This window comes from Thamnophis elegans, chromosome 16, assembly GCF_009769535.1.
Source record: "Thamnophis elegans isolate rThaEle1 chromosome 16, rThaEle1.pri, whole genome shotgun sequence".
Classification (NCBI taxonomy): Eukaryota; Metazoa; Chordata; class Lepidosauria; order Squamata; family Colubridae; genus Thamnophis; species Thamnophis elegans.
In genome coordinates, this window is record NC_045556.1 from 14,630,450 (window position 1) to 14,652,823 (window position 22,374).

The 22,374-nt window shown below is 40.4% G+C and overlaps 1 protein-coding gene across 1 annotated transcript in view; it reads left to right on the top strand.

Annotated features, from left to right (window-relative positions):
- The window catches only part of NTRK3 (neurotrophic receptor tyrosine kinase 3), a 477,242-nt gene that overhangs the window by 266,553 nt on the left and 188,315 nt on the right, over positions 1 to 22,374 (top strand). Inside the window, exon 12 of the mRNA XM_032233717.1 lies at positions 14,475 to 14,663. Within this exon, the coding sequence (XP_032089608.1) occupies positions 14,475 to 14,663 (189 nt within the window). The remainder of the gene's footprint in view (positions 1 to 14,474; positions 14,664 to 22,374) is intronic.

Genomic DNA, 22,374 nt, shown 5'->3' on the forward strand with positions numbered 1-22,374 from the left:
CTGACCTTCAGTGTCCCAGACAGCAAAATATTCAAGGCGGAAGTTCAACCTTAATTTCACCGATTCCAACCTTGCAGCTTTAACCCAGGGGTTTGCAGCAATCTTTCGGCAATCAGGAAGTCATATTTGCCTTCTTTCATTTTCCAAGGGTTGAGAATTGCAGTCTGCAATATGGTAACGCAATGATATCATGCAGTGTGGGACAGAGCCAGGATTCTGCATTTTAATGTTTTATAGAAGGCATACAAATAATTAAAAACGTTTTGTAGATTTGTTAAACTGGCTTGATAGCTTACACAGACTTTTCTGAACTGTTTCTGGCTCTGATCCAACAGTTAAATTATGACTCTCTTCGATGATCTGCTGCCAAATGTTAGTGATGGCACTTCTGGGGGATGCGGAAACTGCATAGCAAGTTTTTTAAAAAAAATCAGATTATGGACATTTAATGGCCTGCAAAATGTGTGTGTGTGCATGTGTGTGTGTGTGTATGAGTATGCGTATAGTCAAGGCAATGATTTTCCCAGTTGCAATGTATGGCTGTGAAAGTTGGACCATGAGACCAGGCTAAGCACCAAAGAATGGAGGCCTTTGAACTCTGGTGTTGGAGAAGACTCCTTCGAGTCCCTTGGACTGCAGCCGAGGTGGCACAGTGGTTAGGGTGCAGTACTGCAGGACACTTCAGCTGACTGTTTTTTTTTTATGAACAGAACTTTTTTATTTTTTCTTTGAAAAAAAAAAAACACAAATATGTCATTTGTCAATCATTAAAACATTGAAGTACAATTTTTTTTTGTTGTGTGTACCCCTCCCTCCCTCCACCCCCCCACCCCCCCCTCCTCCTTCCCCCCCCCCGACTTCCCAGAACCCGTACCCGGTATGGATTTTTAACTAACACAGTCTAAAATCTATTGAGAAAAAAGAAATAAAGAAATTAATGACATTCTAGATTGACCTTAGCTTCTTCTTACTGAACTAACTTTTAACAGTTTAAATCATTTCTGATCTTAAGCATAGGCTAACTGGAATTTCTTAGTCCCGTATTTATTTTGTATATAGTCAATCCATTTTTTCCAGTCTCGTTTATATCTCTCATTTGAATGATCTTTGAGATATGCCGATATTTTAGCCATTTCCGCTAAGTTTGTTACTTTCAATGTCCATTCTTGGATTGTAGGCAAGTCTTCCTTCTTCCAATATTGCGCCACCAACAGTCTTGCTGCAGTTATCAGGTGCAAAGTCAAATTGGTCTCTACCACTGTAAAGTCAGTACATATACCTAGTAAAAATAACTGAGGACTAAACTTTATCCTTCTTTTAAAAACATTTTGCATGACCCACCATATTTTTATCCAAAATGCCTTAACCTTTTGGCAAGTCCACCATATATGATAATATGTAGCATCGAGAGAACCACACCTCCAACATTTAGGCTGTACATTCGGATACATAGAAGCCAACTTTTTAGGATCTAAATGCCATCTATAGAACATCTTGTAAAAATTTTCTCTCAGATTTTGAGCTTGTGTAAATTTCACATTTCTTACCCAGATTCTTTCCCATGTATCCAACATTATTGGTTCCTCAATATTTTGAGCCCATTTTATCATACAATCTTTAACTAATTCTGTTTCTGAATCCATCTGTATTAATACATTATATATCCTCTTTATATGCATTAAGCTTTGATCTCTTATTTGTTTAAACAGATTATCCTCAACTTGAATAAAACCAATTTTTTGATCTATTTTCCACCTAGCCTGTAATTGCCCATACTGGAACCATGTTTGAACTACCTTGTCCTCTTTTAATACCTCTAAAGATTTTAATTGTAATACCCCCCTTTCCGAGGTAAGAAGCTGTCTATAAGTAATTCTGTCCTGTTTTTGTGCTGTATTCATATTTTCAATTGCGTGTCTAGGAATTGCCCACATGGGTATCTTGTCATTTAATTTATATTGGTATTTCTTCCAGACCCGCAATAAAGCATTTCTTAAAATATGACTTTTAAAGTTCTTATCCAATTTTTTGTTGAATAACAGGTAAGCATGCCAACCAAATAGCAGATCGTGTCCCTCTATGTTCAATATTCTATCATTGGTTAAGTGAATCCAATCACTAATTACAGATAATGCCACTGCATCATAATATAGTTTTAAATTAGGTAGTTTCAATCCTCCTCTCTCACGTGCATCTTGCATTATTTTCATCTTTACCCTCGGCTTCTTTCCTGCCCACACAAATTTGTTAATACCCTTCTGCCATTCTAAAAGGTTCGCATCTTTTTTTAGTATAGGTAACATTTGGAAGAGAAATAAAAATTTTGGTAGAATGTTCATTTTCACTGCCGCTATCCTACCCAGCAAAGATAGGTGCAATTTCTCCCATTTTTTCATCTCTGTCTGTATGCTATGCCAAAGTGGTTCATAATTATGCTTATATAATTTCCCATTTGAAGTTAAAATGTTAACTCCAAGATATTTGACTTTTTTAACTACCTCACATCCTAGCATCACTCCTAATTCTTCCTTTTGTTTAATATTCATATTTATAGCTAATATTTTGGTTTTTCCTAAGTTTATTTTAAAGCCCGACACTTGACCATATTGATTAATCATATTCATTAAAACCATACTGGATTCCTGCGGTTGTTCCAATATTATAACCAAATCATCTGCAAAAGCGCGGACTCTATATTCTTGCTGCCTAATCTTGATCCCTTTTAAACCATCCAAGCCCCGTATTTTATTCAACAATACTTCCAAAGTTATAATAAACAATAATGGGGACAAAGGACAGCCCTGTCTTGTACCTTTTCCAATTTGAAAAGAGTCTGTTAGACTTCCATTGACTATGATTTGTGCTGTTTGCTGTTGGTATATTGCTTTAATTGACTGTAAAAAATTATCTCCTATCTGCATTTTTTGGAGTATCATCAACAGAAATTGCCAGTTAACTCGATCAAAGGCCTTCTCAGCATCCAAAAATATAAACGCAGCAGGGATCTGGTTGTTCTTTCCCAAATATTCTAATGCATTAATAATTAATCTAACATTACTTTTCATCTGTCTCCCTTGTATAAAACCTGTTTGGTCCGTATGTATCAATTGTTGAATGACCAACATTAACCTGTTTGCTAATATTTTAGTAAAAATTTTATAATCTACATTCAGTAATGAAATAGGTCTATAATTTTTGGGTTGAGTAGTATCTTGATCTTCTTTGGGTATCAAAGATATAAACGCTGTCTTCCAAGATGGAGGGACTTTACCTTCCGTTTGAATCATATTAAATAATTCTCTAAGAGGTTCTACCATTTCTAACTGTAAGTTTTTATAGTAAACCGCTGTCAAGCCATCTGTACCTGGTGCTTTCCCTGACTTTAATTGCTTAATTACCTGCAGGATTTCCCCCGAGGTTATTGGTTGATTCAATTTTTGCCTGTGTTCTTCTCTAACTGAAGGTATTTTCTCTTTGTCTAAATATTTGTCTATGTCTAAACCATTAATTTTATCCCCTTTATACAGTTCTGTAAAAAATTCCCAGAAAGCCTTTTGAATCTCTTCCTGTTGAAACACCTCCTTCCCTCTATAAATCAGTTTAGATATATTTCGAGTTTTCCTTTTTTCCTAATCTGATAAGCTAACCATCTGCCAGGTTTGTTTGCATTACAAAAAGTATTGTGTTTTGCATATAATAGATTAGTAGCCACCTGGTCAGAGATCAACATGTCAAATTGAGATTTTAATATGTTAATAGCTTCCTTAACCTTTGTATCGTCTGGGTTCATTGTTAACTCCAGCTCTTTTCTCTTAATTTCCTCTTCCAGTTCTGTTCGTTTTAACCCTTGCTTATTTCTATGTGTTTTATTTATATTCATCAAAACTCCTCTCATATACGCTTTGCTTGCGTCCCATACAAATTCCATAGATGTACCCTTATTCATATTCAAAACAAAATATTCAGATAATAATTTTTTACAATCATTAATATACTTTTCATATCTAAATAAGTTTTCATTCAATCTCCAAGACCTTCTTGCCTGCACTACCCTTCCCAACTCCATCCAAACTGGGTTATGGTCCGAAAGGATCCTAGCTGCAATCTTTGTTTTCTTGACCCTAGAAAGCAAATCATTAGTGGTTAGAATAAAATCAATCCTTGAGAGGGATTGATGCCTGTCCGAGAAGAAAGTGAAGTCACATTCCTCTGCATTTCTTTCTCGCCAAATATCTCTCAATTCAAAATCATCCATAATGTCAAAGAAAGATTTGGGTAACTTTGCTCGCATCTTGGTATTTAGGCGGGAAATCTTCTTATCTTTCTTAGTGTCTATCACTCCATTCCAGTCACCCAATAGTATACAGGAACTATAGTCCCATTGTACTAATTTAGCATGAAGATTTCTATAGAATCTATCTTGCTGTTGATTGGGAGCATAAATTCCCAAAAGTAATGTCTTTTTCCCTTCTAAGATTAAGTCTAAAGCAATATATCTTCCAAAGGGATCTGCTTCTATTAATTCAGCTTTCATGTCTTTTCTTAAGTATACAACTATACCATTCTTCTTTTCCATAGCAGAAGCTACAAAATGTTGACCAAGTTTTGAGTTGATCAAATATTTTTGATCAGTTGATTTGATATGAGTTTCTTGCAAACAAATTACATCGTTCTTAAACTGTTTGAGATAATGAAATATTTTCTTCCTCTTCTGTGGAGAGTTCAGTCCGTTGACATTCCATGTTAAAATCTTAGTTGTCATCTTTGGTTGGTTGAAGCATTTTTAGAGCTTCCTGCACGGCCTGTTTAACCTTAGGTCTAGCTCCTCCCATTGCTTCCAGATTTGTTGTTATAGATCCTTGATCGATGGCCGATGATTGTTGATGCTGTTGCTTTTTAGCTTGTTTCTCCATACGTCTAGTAGTCATGCGGCTAGGTCTTGGTTCCATAGCACCTTGCACTTCTAGAGAAGAGAAATGCTCCATCTTGTCTGGTGGTTGTGTAGTTTGCTGTCTATCCTGTCCTTCTTGTGGTCTTTCTCTAGGTCCAGATGGTGCAGGGTGTCCGGCCTTCAATATATTATAATAAAAATCTCGGGCTTTCCATACAGAGTTGAGGCGGTATCTTTGCTTATCAAATGTAAATATGATGCCAAATGGTGCATCCCATCTATACTGTATCTGACGATTTCTGAGTTCTTCGACCAAAAAAGTGTAATCCCTCCTGGCTCTTAACATTTGAGGTGGTATCTCTTTCAAAACAGCCAGGTTTTGACCGCCAATTTGAAGCTTAGTATTATAAGATGCTTGCAGTACCATATTTCTAAACTCTCTTGTAGTAAAATATATAACGATGTCTCGAGGAAGCTGCTTCTGCTTTGCCAGCCAGGAGTTAACGCGGTAAGCTTTGTCAATTCGCCAGTCTTGATTGGTCCCTGGTCTTCCCATCAGGCGGTCAAAAGCTTCCGATAGGATCTGTTTCAGGTTCTCCTGTTTCTCCTCACGCAGCCCCCTTACTCTTAATGCGAACTCCATTTGTCGGTACTGTATCATAATAATTTCTTTTTCAGCTTTTTCCACTTTTTGTTCCACCACCTCTGTTTTCAATGTCAAGTTAGCATTGGCATCATTAAGAACCTCTAGAGTATCTTCCACTCCAGAAATATGTTCTGTTAATAAAGTTACAAGACTCAGCATGTCGTCTCTAATTTTATCAATCTTAGCATCAAATTTCTCATACAGCTCCTGTTTAAGTCCATTTATTTCACTTTTAATTTCTTCTTTCATTTCTTTCATTTCCTCTTTTCTCTCCTGCTTTACCACCTCTCTATTATCTCTAAACTTATCTTCCATTTTAATTGTCTGTGCATTGAGAGCCTCGCTTAGATTACTCAGGAAAAATTCTTTCGTTAACACATCCCCAGCAGGGGGTGTAGGAAGCGGAGGCTGCAGCTTTGTGCCAGGCACTGAGGATGTGCCCCTGGAAGTAGAGGGTGACGACTTCAAGTTAATATTTGGTTTTGAAGCCATTTCAAAATTTATCTGCCTGTAGTTAATAAAACTCTATTGCCTGAATTGGCAGCTTTAAGTAAAGAGGCTTTTATTTTGAAGTTTAAGGCTTGGCAAAACTTTCAGTGAGTAAACATTGTAACAAGACCATTCAGCAGATTCATCACCATTTAACTTCCAAATAAGCAAGGTTAATGAAGGAGTAAAATTCTTCTATTGTGAAACCAAAACAAATGATAAGCAATCTCTTTTGTTTTGAATTTTTGTGAGAGTTAGCAAAAAGTGTTCGTTATTACCGGAGAAGCCAGCCTGCTCGGCGCCATTTTAGAAGCCTCTGAGTAAATAATTTTTCGGAGGAGAAAAAGAAAAGAAGCTAAAATGTTGATAAGCAATTATTGTCCACAGTAAACGGATCCAGCTCGTGATAAGAATAAATCAAACAAAGCTTAGAGCAGAGTGGGAGAGACCTACTTTGTCCTGCACAAGGCAGTTTGAAGTTCCCAGCACGGATAGCCGTTCTGCCTTGGGCTAGCCCCCCTTTCCTGCAAGCACAAAAGCTGCAAAAATCGAAGAGCATTTGCCAGCAAAACAGTTTCTTCTTTCCTTCTTGCCTGAAGGATAAGAAAACCTGATAAGACGTCAGATGGAAGATCCTCTAAACAGGTACGTAGCCAGGAATTCGGAGGCAGCTGATTTTTTGCTGCCTCCACCAGTAGGCTCCTCCCAGGAAGTCCCACTTCAGCTGACTGTTATCTGCAGTTCAGCGGTTCTAATCTCACCGGCTCAAGGTTGACTCAGCCTTCCATCCTTCCGAGGTGGGTGAAATGAGGACCCAGACTGTGGGGGCAATATGCTGACTCTGTAAACCGCTTAGAGAGGGCTGAAAGCCCTATGAAGCGGCATATAAGTCTAACTGCTATTGCTATTGCTAAGGCAATCAAACCGGTCAATCCTAGAGGAGATCAATCCTGACTGCTCTTTAGAAGGCCAGATCCTGAAGAGGAAACTCAAAGACTTTTGCCACCTAATGAGAAGGAAGGACTCACTGGAGAAGAGCCTCATGCTGGGAAAGATGGAGGGCAAGAGAAGACGGGGATGTTCAGAGAATGAGGTGCTAGAGGGAGTCACCGAAGCAGTCGGTGTGAGCTTAAATGGACTCCAGAGGATGGTAGAGGACAGGAAGGCCTGGAGGAACATTGTCCATGAGGTCATAATGGGTCGGACATGACTTTGCAACTAATAACAAACAAACAACAAGAACCATGATCAGTTAAGGAGTGATACATAATAGAGACTGAAGCAGGAAGAATGTCAGAATGCTGAGGGGGTAGATATGTGTGTGCATTTCATTTTTATATTAAAATATTTTATATTTTTGAAATATCTTTTCTACATGTGAAAGGAGAGTAAAACTGAAGCTTTCAGAGACATCTGTTCCCCAGTGGTTTCCATTGGTATGAATCACCTGAATTCATAGCTGGAACCTGTCAGAAACTGACATTGATATTTCCCACTTAGGAAGAAATCTGCTTTACTGCCTGTAGACTCTCAAGCAATAAAAAAAATAAGCCAACAAAACTGCCATTGATCTCTGTTCATTTCTATTTTCCAGCAGCTTTTTTCAAGTAATTTTTATTAAGAATTACAAATGGAAGAAATAAAAACTAACACAAGCTGCAAAAAAAAAAATAAGAATGCAAAAGGAAAAACACAAAGGGAACAATGTAAGAGAGGAAAGCGGGGAACGTCCCCCATCACCTCAGCAAGTAAAAGCTTTTTTATATTTTTTAACCATCCCATCATACAGCACACACTCTCTTTACCTCATAACTCATCTCTGAACTAAAAAACAAAATCCCAAAGTTTTAACATTTGTTCTTTATCAACAAAAGTCCAATAAGGGAAACCAGCTATCGCTAGTTTTTAAAACCCTTGGTCAAATAAGCCAACTTTGTATTCTATCTCTGAACTTTAAAAATCTTAATATTTAACCATCAAATACTGTATAGTCCCAGATATTGTTTTTGACCCAAGAATTTTTCAAAACTTTAACCAGACCTCTTTTGAACATCCAATGTAAACTTGGGTTATCTCAACAATCTCTCTTTGCTCTGGAGAGATTTTAATGGTCTGGATCCAACTGTGGTTTTCCTTGTAAACCAGCTTGTCAGCTTGCCATATAGCACTCACTAGAAAATTCTTTCTATTTTCCACCAGCTCTTTGTACATCCAGGCGCTTCTGCAGCTCACATAGGAAAATCTTGAAGAATTATGATTTGGGGGTCTATTGGGGAACAATTTGCTAGACTAGTGACCCTGGGAAGTTTTCAAGCAAGGCATTAAGACAACAGATCTCCCTGTTGTTCATCTTCAGGATCTAGCTCTCAGAGATACTATCTCTGAACTGGGACCATCTCACTTAACACTGCTTCATACAAGAAAAGATCTTTCAAAGAAAAAATGGGTTTCGGAGACCTAACATTAACTTGGTTTTATTATATATAGTTCTCATTTTCGAGGTAGCTAGGTCAATGTGAATGCTTTCTTAAGTAATGCCCTTTTCCATGATATTCTATTTATTCACTCCACTCTACTTAAATTTTGCACCCATCCAACAGTCTATTTGTATTATATTGCTTTGGGTTTGTTTCACTGTGGTCTCCTGTTGTTGTTGTTGTTGTTGTTGTTTGTTCTTTTTCCCTCTCCTCCTCTTTCTCCTCCTCCTTATCTTCCTCCTCCTCCTTATCTTCCTCCTCCTCCTCCTCCTCCTCCTCTTCTATCTATCTCTCTCTCTCTCTCCCTCTCTCTCTCTCTCTCTCTCTCTGCATGTGCACATGTGCATGTGTGTCTGCATTTAAGGGAGAATGTGTCTTCCTCTCTTTTTTACTACGGGGTCCTTCCTGCAAAACACTTGGATATTCAGATGTTCGAGCTCTCTACTATGTATTAAAATACAGAACTACTGAAACCCATTTTAGCCTAGTCTAGTATGTTGTAGGAAAAAAAAACCTAAATATTTTTGGATTTATGTCAATGCCTACAAATTAGCATGTACCAGTATTCTGCTATCCTCCGTCCTTCTGATCCCCAGAAAGAAGGTGAGAAGCTGCAGAACATTTCCCCTCTGTAATGGAAATCTAAGTAGTAGAAAATTTTGGGAGTACCATTATGGTTGCCTTATGTTAAGACAAATATTATAAAACACAGAGGACCTTTATCTATTTTAGAAGAAGATCAATAATCTTCTATTTACTTGTAGCCCCCTTGCTCCAAATGACCATCACCTTGCTAGTGTTTAATGAAATCTTGTTTGGTTTTCAAACAGTGTGCTTCCCTTTCTGCTTGCTGAGAAAACAGAAATCTTGTAAGTCTCATAAAGATTATTGGCTCAGCATCCATACCATGGTAGCCACTTCCTGTGCAGTATCATCTATCACTCACGTTGACAATGGCAACTTTAGTCAAAAGGACAAAAAAGAGAAAGAAATGCAAATTTGTCAAATTCAGTTTACAATAAAGGCTGGGGTTGGGGGGAAAATGAGGAGTGAGTAATGCCTTTCTTCCAAATGCAATATCTATGATGGCTGCCAGAAATCAGACTGATTACATCCTAACTTTATTAGGTTCCATTTGGGTGGAACCAACGGTGTTTTAAAAGTCCTGGGGGGAAAAAACCCATGCAAAGTCTTCCCTTCCATATCACACCCTCATCCCAGCCCTCTTGTTCTTTGCATTATTCCCACTGTATTGTGGGGTGTGCAGGTTTGCATTTCACCTGCCACTTTGCCCAATCTGCAGTGCATCTCAAGTTGTTGTTTTGGGTTTGATGCATAATGATGCAATATTGAAATCTTGGCTGACTTGTTGCAAAGGTTGACACTTTCCTTCCATCTTACTTTCTCATCCGGGCTTGGGACCAGCAATGGCAGAGTTATTGAGAGCCATGGTGGTGCAGTGGTTAGAATGTAGTACTGCAAGCTACTTCTGCTGACTGCCAGCTGCCTGAAATTTGGCAGTTTGAATTTCTCTAGGCTCGAGGTTGACTCAACCTTCCATCCTTCTGAGGTTGGTAAAATGAGGTACCAGATTATTGGTAGCAAGAGAGAGCCTTCTCTGTTGCTGCCCCGGCCCTTTGGAACGAGTTACCCCCTGAGATCCGGACCCTCCCCACTCTCCTGGCCTTCTGTAAGTCCGTTAAGACCTGGCTGTTCCGGCAGGCCTGGGGCTGTTGATCTTGACTGAACTTCAGCCCCATTATAACTGAGTGCATGTTGTGTTTTCTGTTTTTAAATTGTTCAGTGTTTTAATCTTTTTAAAAAATTTTAAATTGCTTTTATGTAAGCTGCCTAGAGTCCTACAAATCTATTAAAATTACAAATTACAAATAACTCTGTAAACTGATTAGAGAGGGTCATAAAGCACTGTGAAGTGGTATATAAGTCTAAGTGCTATTGCTATTGCCATCCCATGCCCAAGGTTTTTTTTTTCAACAATAGACTTGGGAGCTTCCCTTTTGTTGCTGAAATTGTGCAATTTGGAATAGATCAGGTGACATAAGAAAAGAAATCTCTGTTGCCCACCCACCCTATACATCCAGATGAAAGGCACAGAAAATGAAATGCATTGACTTTTCCTCATCTCAACGAGAGCCTCAAGACAGCAGAAGAAAAATCACTCTAGGCATCATTTTTCTCTCTCCTCTGGTTTAACAAATTGCAGCTCTTTTGATTAAAATGCCAAGGAGGGTGTTGATCTCTGTCCCTTTTCTCCTTCTCCTCCTCCTACTGGGGATCAGGGCTTCCTTGCACATTTGGCTTCTTGCAAACAGACAGCAGAAACCTTGGAATTAAGTGTATATCTTGAATTCCAAGTGCAAATTAAATCCTAAGTGTCATGAGGGCAGGAATAGACATGGATTTTTGGTGTATGTGTCTGTCTGTCTGTCTTTGTTGTTGTTGTTGTTGTTGTTGTTGTTGTTAGTTGTGAAGTTGTGTCCGACCCATCACAACCCCATCAACAACATTCCTCCAGGCCTTCCTGTCCGCTACCATCCTCTGGAGTCCATTTAAGCTCATGCCGACTGCTTCAGTGACTCCATCTAGCCACTTCATTCTCTGTTGTCCCCTTCTTCTTTTGCCCTTAATCTTTCCCAGCATTAGGTTCTTCTCCAATAAGTCCTTCCTTCTCATTAGGTGGCCAAAGTATTGGAGTTTCATCTTCAGGATCTGGCCTTCTAAAGGGTTGATCTCCTCTAGGATTTGAGATTGTATCGCCTTGCAGTCCAAGGGACTTGCAGGAGTCTTCTCCAGCACCAAAGTTCAAAGGCCTCAATTCTTTGGTGCTCAGCCTTTCTTATCGTCCAACTTCCACAGCCATACATTGCGACTGGGAAAACCATAGCCTTGACTACACACAATTTTGTTGGCAGGGTGATCTCTCTGCTTTTTTAGTATGCTGTCTAGATTTGCCACAGCTTTCCTCCCCAGGAGCAAGCGTCTTCTAATTCCTTGGCTGCAGTCCCTGTCTTACAACAGGGGGATTTGGGCACAGGGGGTTATGCAAGGAAAAGGGTGCCTGCTGAGAATTTATCCTTTCACTCTTACATCCCACTTCCACCATGATTCAGCCCATTTTCAGGGAAAAGAAGCCAAAGACCAGATTTCATTTCAGAAATAGCAACCCCATCCTTTTCACTGCATTGCCTATGTGGATCTGGGATCCATATGTGGATCTGGGACCTATTTTCCAAAGCACCAGAAGGTAAGAAACAATAGATGGAAACTAACCAAGGAGAGAAGCAACCTGGAATTAAGGAGAAACCTTCTGACAGTGAGAGCAATTAACCAGTGGAATGCCTAGCCTTCAGAAACTGTGTGTGCTCCATCACTGGAAGTTTTCAAGAAGAGCCATTTGTCCAGAAGGGTATAGGGTCTCCTGTTTGAACTGGATCTGGACTAGAGGATCTCCAAGGTCCTGTCCATTTCTGTTATTTTGTAATACTGTAAGAGCCACGGGGGGCAGTGGTTAGAGTGCAGTATTGCAGGCTACTTCAGCTGACTGCTAGCTGCAGTTTAGCAGTTCAAATCTCACCAGCTCAAGGTTGGATTGGATTGGATTGGATTTATTGCATTTATATGCCGCCCTTTTCCCCGAAGGGGACTCAGGGCGGCTCACAATTCAAGTCAGGGAAGGGGGTACAGACAGGGGATAAAAAAGATGAACATAACAATACACAATTTAAAAGCACACAACAACCATACCATTCGAGGAGGGGGGCAAAAGCTCTTTAGCCCCAGGCCTGTCGGAACAGCCAGGTTTTAAGGGCTTTGCGGAAGGCCTGGAGGGTGGTGAGGGTTCGAATCTCCAAGGGGAGCTCGTTCCAGAGGGTCGGAGCAGCCACAAAGAAGGCTCTCCTCCGGGTAGTCGCCAGTCGGCATTGGCCGGCGGATGGAATTCGGAGGAGGCCTAATCCGTGGGATCTGATCGGTCTATTGGAGGTAATTGACTCAGTCTTCCATCCTTTTGAGGTGGGTAAAAATAAGCAGTTTAGAGAGGGCTGTAAAAGCACCATGAAGCAGTTTATAAGTCTAAGTGTTCCTTTCTATTGCTATTCTTTATGTATTTTGAACTCCTAAGGAAATATCAGGAAAGCCACCATATTTGAGGCAGGCTTAGGTATTTGGAGGGGCAACTGTTCTGCATTTAAAGATACAATGGCAAGGAATGCAATAGGAGGAGAGCCCTATGCTGACCAGAAATCAAAGAACTCTAGCAGCATCTTTCTAGACTAACAAATTATATTAAAGTATGAATTTACATGCATCTAGTGAAGGGAGCTGTAACTCCCAAAAGCTTACCCAAAAGATGGGTAAAAACTGGGTGAAGGTTGATTTAGGCTAAGTAGCAATGGTGGATGGGAAGGAATCTAGGAAGTTCCATAAGTGGAATCGAAGAACTGGAGAAATCCAGTCTGTTGGTTCATCTATGCAATTAATCTGGGGGCAGAAATGAGACATTGTTTCAGGGGTGAAATCCAGCAGGTTCTGGAGAACTGGTAGCAGAAATTTTGAGTGGTTCAGAGAACCAGCAAATGCTACCTCTGGCTGGCCCCAGAGTGGGGTGGGAATGGAGATTTTGCAGTATCCTTCCCCTACCAAGCCCACCAAGCTATGCCCACCAAGCCACGCCCACAGAACCGGTAGTAAAAAATAATAATTTTACCACTGCACTGTTTTTTTTAAGTTGTTTGTATGCTGCCAATTCCTGTAGGCTCTAGACAGCTAACAGCCATATTATACATTAAAAAATAAACATCAATAAATGCATGCACCTATACCAGGTGTGGGTTCCTGCCAGTTCTAACCTCTTCTATAGAAGAGGTTCCACAAATCTACCGTGCCGTTTAGAACCGGTTCCAGCTCCCTACCCAAGCCCATCCGCACCACGCTTGCCCCGCCCACCATTCACTGATTGGCTGGCTCACCAATCACCCCACCTGCCTCTAAGAGTCCTATCTAAACCTTAAAGCCTTAAAGCTGTCAAGTTTCAACAAACTTGGTTTTTTTTTCTAAAGGGTTAGGGGTGCGAGGGTCTTGTAACTTGACAGCTTTAAGACTTGCGTGCTTCAAATGCCAGAGTTTCTGAGCCAACATTTTCATTGCCAAGCAAGAGCATTGTTAAGTGAGATTCACCACATTTCACAAGTTGGCCATGCCCACCCAGTCACATGACTGCCAAGCCACTCCCGCCCAGTCACATGGCCGGCAAGCCACTCCCACAAAGCAGGCCACACCTACAGCACTGACCTATACATACTATCACTGCTGTAGTAGGGGCCTCATAGTCTAGTCATAATAATAAGAAATTTGCTTTGCAGGTAATAACTATTACGTGGATCAAAGGGTGAGAAATCCATAGAAAGTGCTTCTTGCAAGAAACTTGGAATTGTATATCAAGTTGGGGAAATTCATTAACTGAATGCAGAGTCCATAAGGAATGTCACATCTATAGTACAAATTAAATAAACATACCAAACATTCCATTCCGATCTGATCCCAAAACGTTAATATAGTTATACAAATAGTTAACTATGGAATGAGAGTGCTTTTTTTACCGGTATCATTTTTCATGACTGCAAGGGCAGAATTATGCCTTGCATACAAAAATGACAGGTTTTATCAGAGACCTTGGAGAGACAGTCTCCATCAGTGCTGACGATCCTGGACTAGACAGAAAACCATTTTCTGTATTCTTATGTATCTCTTTGTTTGGCAAAGTTGCCAAGGAAAAATAAAGGCAGACATGTAAAATCCCCAGTTAAACCCCAGATGCTGAACCACACAAGAAGATGGTTGTTGTTGATCTGAAAAGTGGACCCTACACCTGCAGGAAAAATGCTTGGATCATGATGATGACGATGATGGCGGTGGTGGTGATGATAATGACGATGTATCTCTTTGATTTTAGGTCCTGTGGCTGTAATCAGTGGAGAAGAGGATTCTGCTAGCCCACTTCATCACATCAACCACGGCATCACCACACCTTCATCGCTGGACACTGGCCCAGACACGGTGGTGATCGGTATGACCCGGATTCCTGTCATCGAAAACCCACAGTACTTCCGACAGGGCCACAACTGCCATAAACCAGACACATGTAAGTAATTTTACTTTCTTTTTATATGACAAGATGGAAATAGGAAAATAAAGGAAAACCAAGGGGAGAAAGAGAGGAAAGACAACAGCCTTTGTATGGTCCAGAAACCAGAAGAATATATAATTTTTTTTTGGTCCTAGAATTGTAACATTTGTGGATTTATTATACGAAGGTGACAATGATCGAGTCACCATCCAATAAACAATTCTTGTAGATGCATCGTTATCCTTGTAGAAGCTCCTCCAAAAAAAAACCTCATTTACAAAGAAGGCTTCCATGATAATCTTTGATACAATCCCGAAGATAGGTAATATAAGGAGAATGCAAGGCAAATTTAATGAGAGATCTCCAGATTTACTGAATGAAATAAATAAATAAATCATGCTAGGAGGCAAGAAATCTTTCTGTCTTCAACGTCCCCATGTTTATAGTACCAGATATGTCCTAATTAAACAGTGTAAACCATCCAGTGGTCATGACATATCCTTTTCCTCTGCGATATCTTTACAAAATATGAGAAGGTGAACCACTAGGCCTACTGAAATCAGAGTTGATTATATAGGCCACCAACATACAATCTGAAATCCTATCAGGGAAATTTGGATTTTTGAAATGTAGTCTGCAATAGGCAAAGATTCTGTTCTTTAAACAAAACAAAAAAAAAGACCTGAATGAGCAAGCATTCAGTGTCCATATTTCTAAACATTGGCCGCCTTCTATTCTGAGGCACCATATTTAATTTGGCTGCATTTTATTTCTCTTTAAATGGAACAAAATCAGGTTTACAAAGGCTTTTCTTACGAAGCCCAGCTGACTCCCATTACTGATTTTTGTTTAGTTCCAGTGGTTCAGTTCTCACTCCTGCCTTGATTCTCCTAGGGCAAAACTGCTTTTTTTTTGCTACAGCGAATCTCTTTATGTAAACTAAAGAACATCACGAGTGTTAACTCATCCTTACAAGTTAATCGGGACTCCTCATTCCCACGACAATTTAAAACATCACAGCCCATGTAATCACCTTGCAGGTTTCCCAAAGGGGCTCCAAACCAAACCATTGTAAAACCAAACCACATGAAAAAATTAAAGGCCCATCTTTTCTTTCCCAACCATCTCATGTGCTTCATATCCATGTGCTTCCTGTCGTCTGTGTTTCCTGTGACTAACCATGATCGTGGCTAAAGCAATTGTAATGGGGAAGCCTTTCGGATAGAATATGGGGGATTGTATGGGAGTCTCTAAGATTGAGAAATTCAAACTTTCTGGGCTTGCCTCTCTGTGAGACGGGGAAGACTGTCTTGGAGAGATGTTATTTTATTTTTTTAAAAAAAATTCTGCTGGTCTCTGCCAGCGTTTCTAAAGTAAGGTTGAACGTTATGCACCTCTATTCAGAAGTAAATCAAATGGAATGGAATGGGATTTGCTGCCAGGTAAGTGCATGGAGGATTTCATACCGGGTTGATTTAATTGGCAGGGAGGAATTATAATCAGTGCTGTGCCTAAAGACTGATCCATTAGATCTTTCAAATGTAAATTAGCAGTTATAATAGGGTGATCCATTGCCTCAGATGTACATGCCTTCAATTTTCATCCTTTCCCCCAAGATGATGATGTTTTGAAGCCCCCCCCCCCGCCACTTATTTTTTTTCTGAATTAACCTCATGAATCCTCCACCAATTGAGAATCTATTTGCAAAGGAAAGAGATTTTGCAAAGTTTACGCGGCTAATGAATCACGGCTGTAGGGTGACGTCCCTGGAGACCAGTGTGAGCAATTTAAACAAGAGGGGAAAGACATCAAAAAAGTTTTGAACAAGGAACTAAGCTGGCACCGTTTAAATCATTATGAATAATAAGCTTCCCTTCGGGTTTGGCTCGGGTTCTAAATGAGGGACTTAAGTTCTGAGGTGACTTGGAGTTGAGAACAGAAGAGAGAGAGAGAGAAGAAAAAAGGCCACAGGTTAGTCTGAAACAAATGCATCCACACTGCGGCAACAGTGGGCTTCACACAATTAATTGCACCAATCTTTAACTTTTATTATGGCATATCTGCGTTCAGGGTTTCTGCACACCAAGAAGATGTGGGCGGGGGGGGGGGTTTGAAAAGTTTTAGCTCCCCGGTTGCTGAGTGGGCATGGCTATGGGATGCGTGTGGCCTACTCATGGCGGGGGGGGGGGGGAGTTTTCACTCTCCCCAGGGTCCAGAGGCTTTCCCCGAGCCTCCAAGAGGGTGAAAACGGCCTCCCCTGAGCTCCAGATGCCCTCCAGAGCCCAGAAACTGGCCCATTTCCAGACTTCCATAACTTCTGGTAGGCTGGTTTTCCCCCCTCCCAGAGCCTCTGTGCGCATCCTGTACTTACCTGGAATGATGAATGGGCTGTGTGGAAACTCCTGGGAGGGATGGGCAGGGTACAGTGGTGGGTTTCAATTTTTTTAGAACTTCCTCTGTAGGTGTGGCCTGCTTTGTGGGAGTGGCTTTCTGGCCATGTGACCGAGTGGGAGTGGCTTGGCAGCCATGTGACTGGGTGGGCGTGGCCAACTTGTAAAATGTGATGAAGCTCTTGCTTAGCAACCAAAATGTTGGCTCAGAAACTCTGGCATTTGAAGCACCCAAGTCTTAAAGCTGTCAAGTTACAAGATCCTTGCACCCCTAACGCTTTAGAAAAAAAAAACCCTGGGGTGTTCAAACTTGACAGCTTTAAGACTTGTGGACTTCAACTCCCAGAATTCCTCCTCCAGTCATGTTGGCTCAGGAACTCTGGCATTGAAATGTGCAAGTCTTAAAGCTGTCAAGTTACAAGACCCTTGTAGCCCTAACCCTTCAGAAAAAAAAAACCCAGGGGTGTTCAAACGTGACAGCTTTAAGACTTGTGGACTTCAACTCCCAGAATTCCGCCTCTCGCTCTTCGTCTTGCTGATGTGCGGACGGACCGAGGAAGGGGGCTGGAACCGGTTCTAAACGGCACTGTAGATTTGTGGAACCTCTTCTATAGAAGAGGTTAGAACTGGCAGGAACCCACCCCTGGCAGGATGGGGAAAGCTGGTCTTTGCAACAACCAGTTCAGCGAAGCAGATGCAAAATTCGCATCTGGTTCATCTGAACCGGTGCTAACAGGCTCAATCCCACCCATGTATGGGGCAGTTGGACATTGATCAAACCTGGGGAGAAACTATAGCTTTATTTTTCTTTTTATTTTCTTTTAATTAGGACATTCCTACCTTTTTTCTTTTCTTTTCTTTCTTTCTTTCTTTTTTTTTTTTTTTTTTTTTTTGTATTCTCAGTATGCTCTTTCTGGAGTGTTTTCTGTACCACTATGGCATTTTGGCATGTTGTAATCTTTGACATTTATCAAGGGCTGCCAGCTCTCTTTGTGTCCAGCAGTGATGTTGACTGACCTGGTGGATTATTATCAAAGTATAAACCACTCTATAAGACCAACGTAATGCATCTCTCTAATTAGCAGATTTTTTTTCTATAGATTTCTATTTTTCTATTGTGCATAGAAATCAATACTTCCATAAGATGCTTATATGGGGAAGCCTCAGTTACTGGACTAGCATTTGGATGCATATTTTAACTAATTAGCTGTATTCCCTTGATTGGGAAGCATTGATTCATTTGATAATTTCAAATACTGAACCTTATTTTAAGTGGGGCTTTCTATACTGTATACCCAGTTCAGAACAATGGTTCCCCTTCCATCAGTTGCTTCTGGGCGAGAAAATTACCTGTTGTTGCTGCTTCCCCACCTCCTCGGCTTCCTATGACAAGCTAAATGATCAAGGACAGTACTTGATTACATCGAGAATCATCACAAAGGCGCATTAATGCATAGCAAATGAAACATGGAAGCGCATCATGATACGGTTGGCCCCGGAAGCCTTGGACTTCTTCCAAGGAGACATCTGAAATGATGAAATTTGAAAATGTACACGCATACGCTGGATCGGATGTTGTGATTGCCAAACAGCTTTATTACCAAGGTCACTAACCTGAAATAAATTCACTTTAAAAAAAAAATAAAAAAAAATGTAATAGAGCTGTAACAATGTCTTCTACATGAGAAAAAGGAGAGGCTTTGGCTGGGCAACTCAGCCGCTAACCAATATTAACTAGGATGGCTTGGAAAGAAATCTCATTGAGTTCAAGGGCACTTAATGCTGAGTTGCATACACTTCAGATAGCTGTCAAGCTGGGTGACTGATTGCTGCTTAGGCAGCCTTGCAGGCTAGGTTGCTGTGTTTCCTGGCTAGCTAACGATGCTTGTTATTCAAGCAAAATATCTAGAACAGAAGGATGGGTTCCCCCCCCCTCCTTCGTCTCTAGGAAAGTAATTTCCCTGGTGCTTAGTTTAGTTGGGTGAATTTTGCTTGCACATCTGGATTAGTTCCATAGAGTACAACACATAGTATGAATAGAAAATAGGCTCAAGGACCAGATAGATCTTGATAGACTTTGAACACTGGGCCCTATCTAACACAATAAAATTCAACACAGAGAAAAGTAAAGTCTTACACTTAGGCAAGAAAAACCAAAAGTACACATATAGACTGGGTGAAACCAGGCTTAATAGCAGTGACTGTGAGAGGGATCTTGGAGTCTTAGTGGGCAACCAGCTAAATATGAGCCAGCTGTGTGCAGCGGCAGCCAAAAAAGCCAATGCAATCCTAAATTGCATTAACAGAGGGATACAATGAAGATCAAGTGAGGAACTAATACCACTCTGTAAAGCCTTAATAAGGCCACACCCAGAATTCTGCATCTAGTTTTGATCACCATGCTATGAAAAGATGTTGAGACTCTAGAAAGAGTGAAGAGAAGAGCAACCAAGATGATTAGGGGACTGGAGGCTAAAACCTATGAAGAACGGTTGGGCATGGCTAGTATAGTGAAGAGAAGGACCAGGGGACTAGCAGTATTTGAATATTTGAGAGGCTGCCACAGAGAGGGTGGGGTCAAGCTATTTTCCAAAGCACCCCGAAGGCCAGACAAGGAATAATGGCTAGAAACTGATCAAGGAGAGATTCAACCTAGAAATAATGAGAAATTTTCTGACAATGAGAGCAATCAACCCATGGAACATAAGTTGCGAAGCAAAAAGCGCATTCAGCGAACTGGCTGTTAAACTGGTAAGATCCCACCCCTGATGTAGGGTCTGCTTGGGTGGGGGTTGGACTTGATGACCTACAAGGTCCCTTCCAACTATGTTAATCTGTAAAAGTTTTTAACAAAAGTGTCCATCACATCCCAAATTTATCTAGCTATATCTCTATGGATTATAGTTGCCAACCATGTTTTGGTGGTAGCCCTCCCAGGTTTTCTACTTCATAATGTATATTAGGGAGAAGATGTGAGGACCAAATCTAGGATATTCTGCACACAAGGTGCTAGTTTCTAAATTAAATTTAGTTTCTAAATTAAATTAAAGGTTCCTTTGCCCAAGTTTCTTTCAGAATTGAGGTGGTGAAAATATGTATAGGAAACCCCAAAGAAAGCTCAGTTCAATAACACATTCCCATGAAAAAGTCCTTTCACTATAGCATGTCACAGTGACAGCTACAGTAGTTACAGATTAAATCTTTCTATGTCTATTCAAACATACATCCAACTATTTTCAAAGAGAATTATCACCCCACCCAAGAGCTGCAGTTTAATTATTAACCATTTAGATCAATTTATATATCTATTATTTATTGGATTTGCCACACAGTTTTCTTTTTACATGTAGATATTTTATTTGTAGATATTTAATTATGTGTGTGCCTATGTGTGTATTGGACTGCAGAACAAGAGCATTGTTATTAAAATCTACAACATATGTTATTTTCAGGGATGTTATTTATTGCAAAAAATTAACAATAAATGCAAGCTCGGTTATTTATCTGTTCATTCACAGCAGATATCTACCATTTCATCTGTACTGTACCATAAATATGTTATATTTATCCACATTTAACTTAATCATTTTATTGATCAAGATTCAACTATCCAGATTGTGTTTTGTTAGCAGCTATTCAAAATAGAATAATAGCAAAGGGCAAAGCTATCTTTTTATGATGATGATGATGATTTAGGCTGATAGACGCGAAGAAGAGAAAGGGAAAGCCTACTCCATGTTGGGTTCAACTTCTGGAGACTTCATACATCTGTCTATTTCATTATAATTTCTTGGCAACAATTTTCCACTTCTTCCTGGGTTTTTTTTGGTCAACTTTCCAATCTAGCTTTCACATTTCTTGGCAGCCTTCCATCCAAGTATGCATCTAGTTCAGTTCTTTTTGAAGTCAAGGTTAGCTAGGAAGATAAATGGTATTTCCCCCTCTTAGTTTCTCTCTCCTTTCATTCTTTCTTTGTGTGTATTGCCAAGCAGTATTGCAGTTTGGAATTGCTGCAACCGTGCATACAGTGTGCCCATGCGTTAGCAGACAGGCACATAAATTCTCAAACAAATAAATCTAGTTAACCAGTTAACAGGCAATCTTTCATCGGGTGAAGGACATGCCAGTACAGGTAACTAAGCTAAAAAGAGGAGTAGTGAGAAGTTTATATCCTTAATGCACTATTAATAGCAAACTGGCGTGATATAGATTTTTGCCACTTTCTACACTAACAAACATCACTTATCACTTTGCAGGAGAAAGAGGAGGGGATGCGATAGATCTTTATATGGAATTGCTTACTTCCGTTCAGTGCAATGGCTGATACAATGCAGAAAATAACTTTTAGCTGCCTCTTATGGGTCGGCCATCTTATACACTAATGAACATGCCTTTTTTTCCCCTTGCAAGGAATAATCTGAATTCCAATCAAGGTCAGTCACTGGGACCAGAGGTTTAGTCTCCCAAGCTTTTGGACTCCTGCTGGAGCCCATCCTCAGGGAACTTCTCTCTACCAGAATGTGTGCTTTGGGCTATTCTATGTGTAGTACTTATGTGATGCTGGTGATGTGTGGCTTTTTATTTGCTTGATTGGGAAATTGATGACTGGCTATTGAATTGTTGGCTATTGTTTCCTTGTGCTGCCAAGTCCTCAGCTCAGTGGTGGGATTCAATTTTTTTTTACTACCGGTTCTGTGGGAGTGGCTTTGTGGGCGTGGTGTTGGCTTTGTGGGTGTGACATTCTGGGCATGGCAGGAGAAGGATACTGCAAAATCCCCATTCCCTCCCCACCCCACTAATCTGCTTTCCAGTTCCTTTATCCTGTTCAGGGCAACAAAAGAAGATCGGCTAGGAGGCAGCAGGGGCGTGGCCAGCCTATTTGCCAGTTCTCCGAACTACTCCAAATTTCCACTACCGGTTCTCCAGAACCTGTCAGAAGTGGCTGAAGACCACCTCTGCCTCAGCTCCTAAGTGCCTCATAATCTGGTGGTAAATCAGCACTCCTGTTGACTGACAAGAGGCCCATTTCCCAGACTGAAAACCAAAGCTCTTCTTCAAGACAGTTTTTGATTTGGGTTCGTGACCTGATTCTGACTCCCCACCCCCAAAGGTTTAATTTAATTACTGCTAGAAAGTTCTGAGTTACATTTAGCTGTGTTTTGGGGGACTCTCAAGAAAGGATGCAAAAGGATGTTTGAGGTGCAGGTTGGATTCGACAAAGTCAGTTCAAAAAGATTCAGTTATGACTCTTCAAAATCATATACAGGTAGACTTACAACAGTTTTTTTTAGTGATCATTCAAAGTTACAATGGCACTGAGAAAAATGGCTTATGAC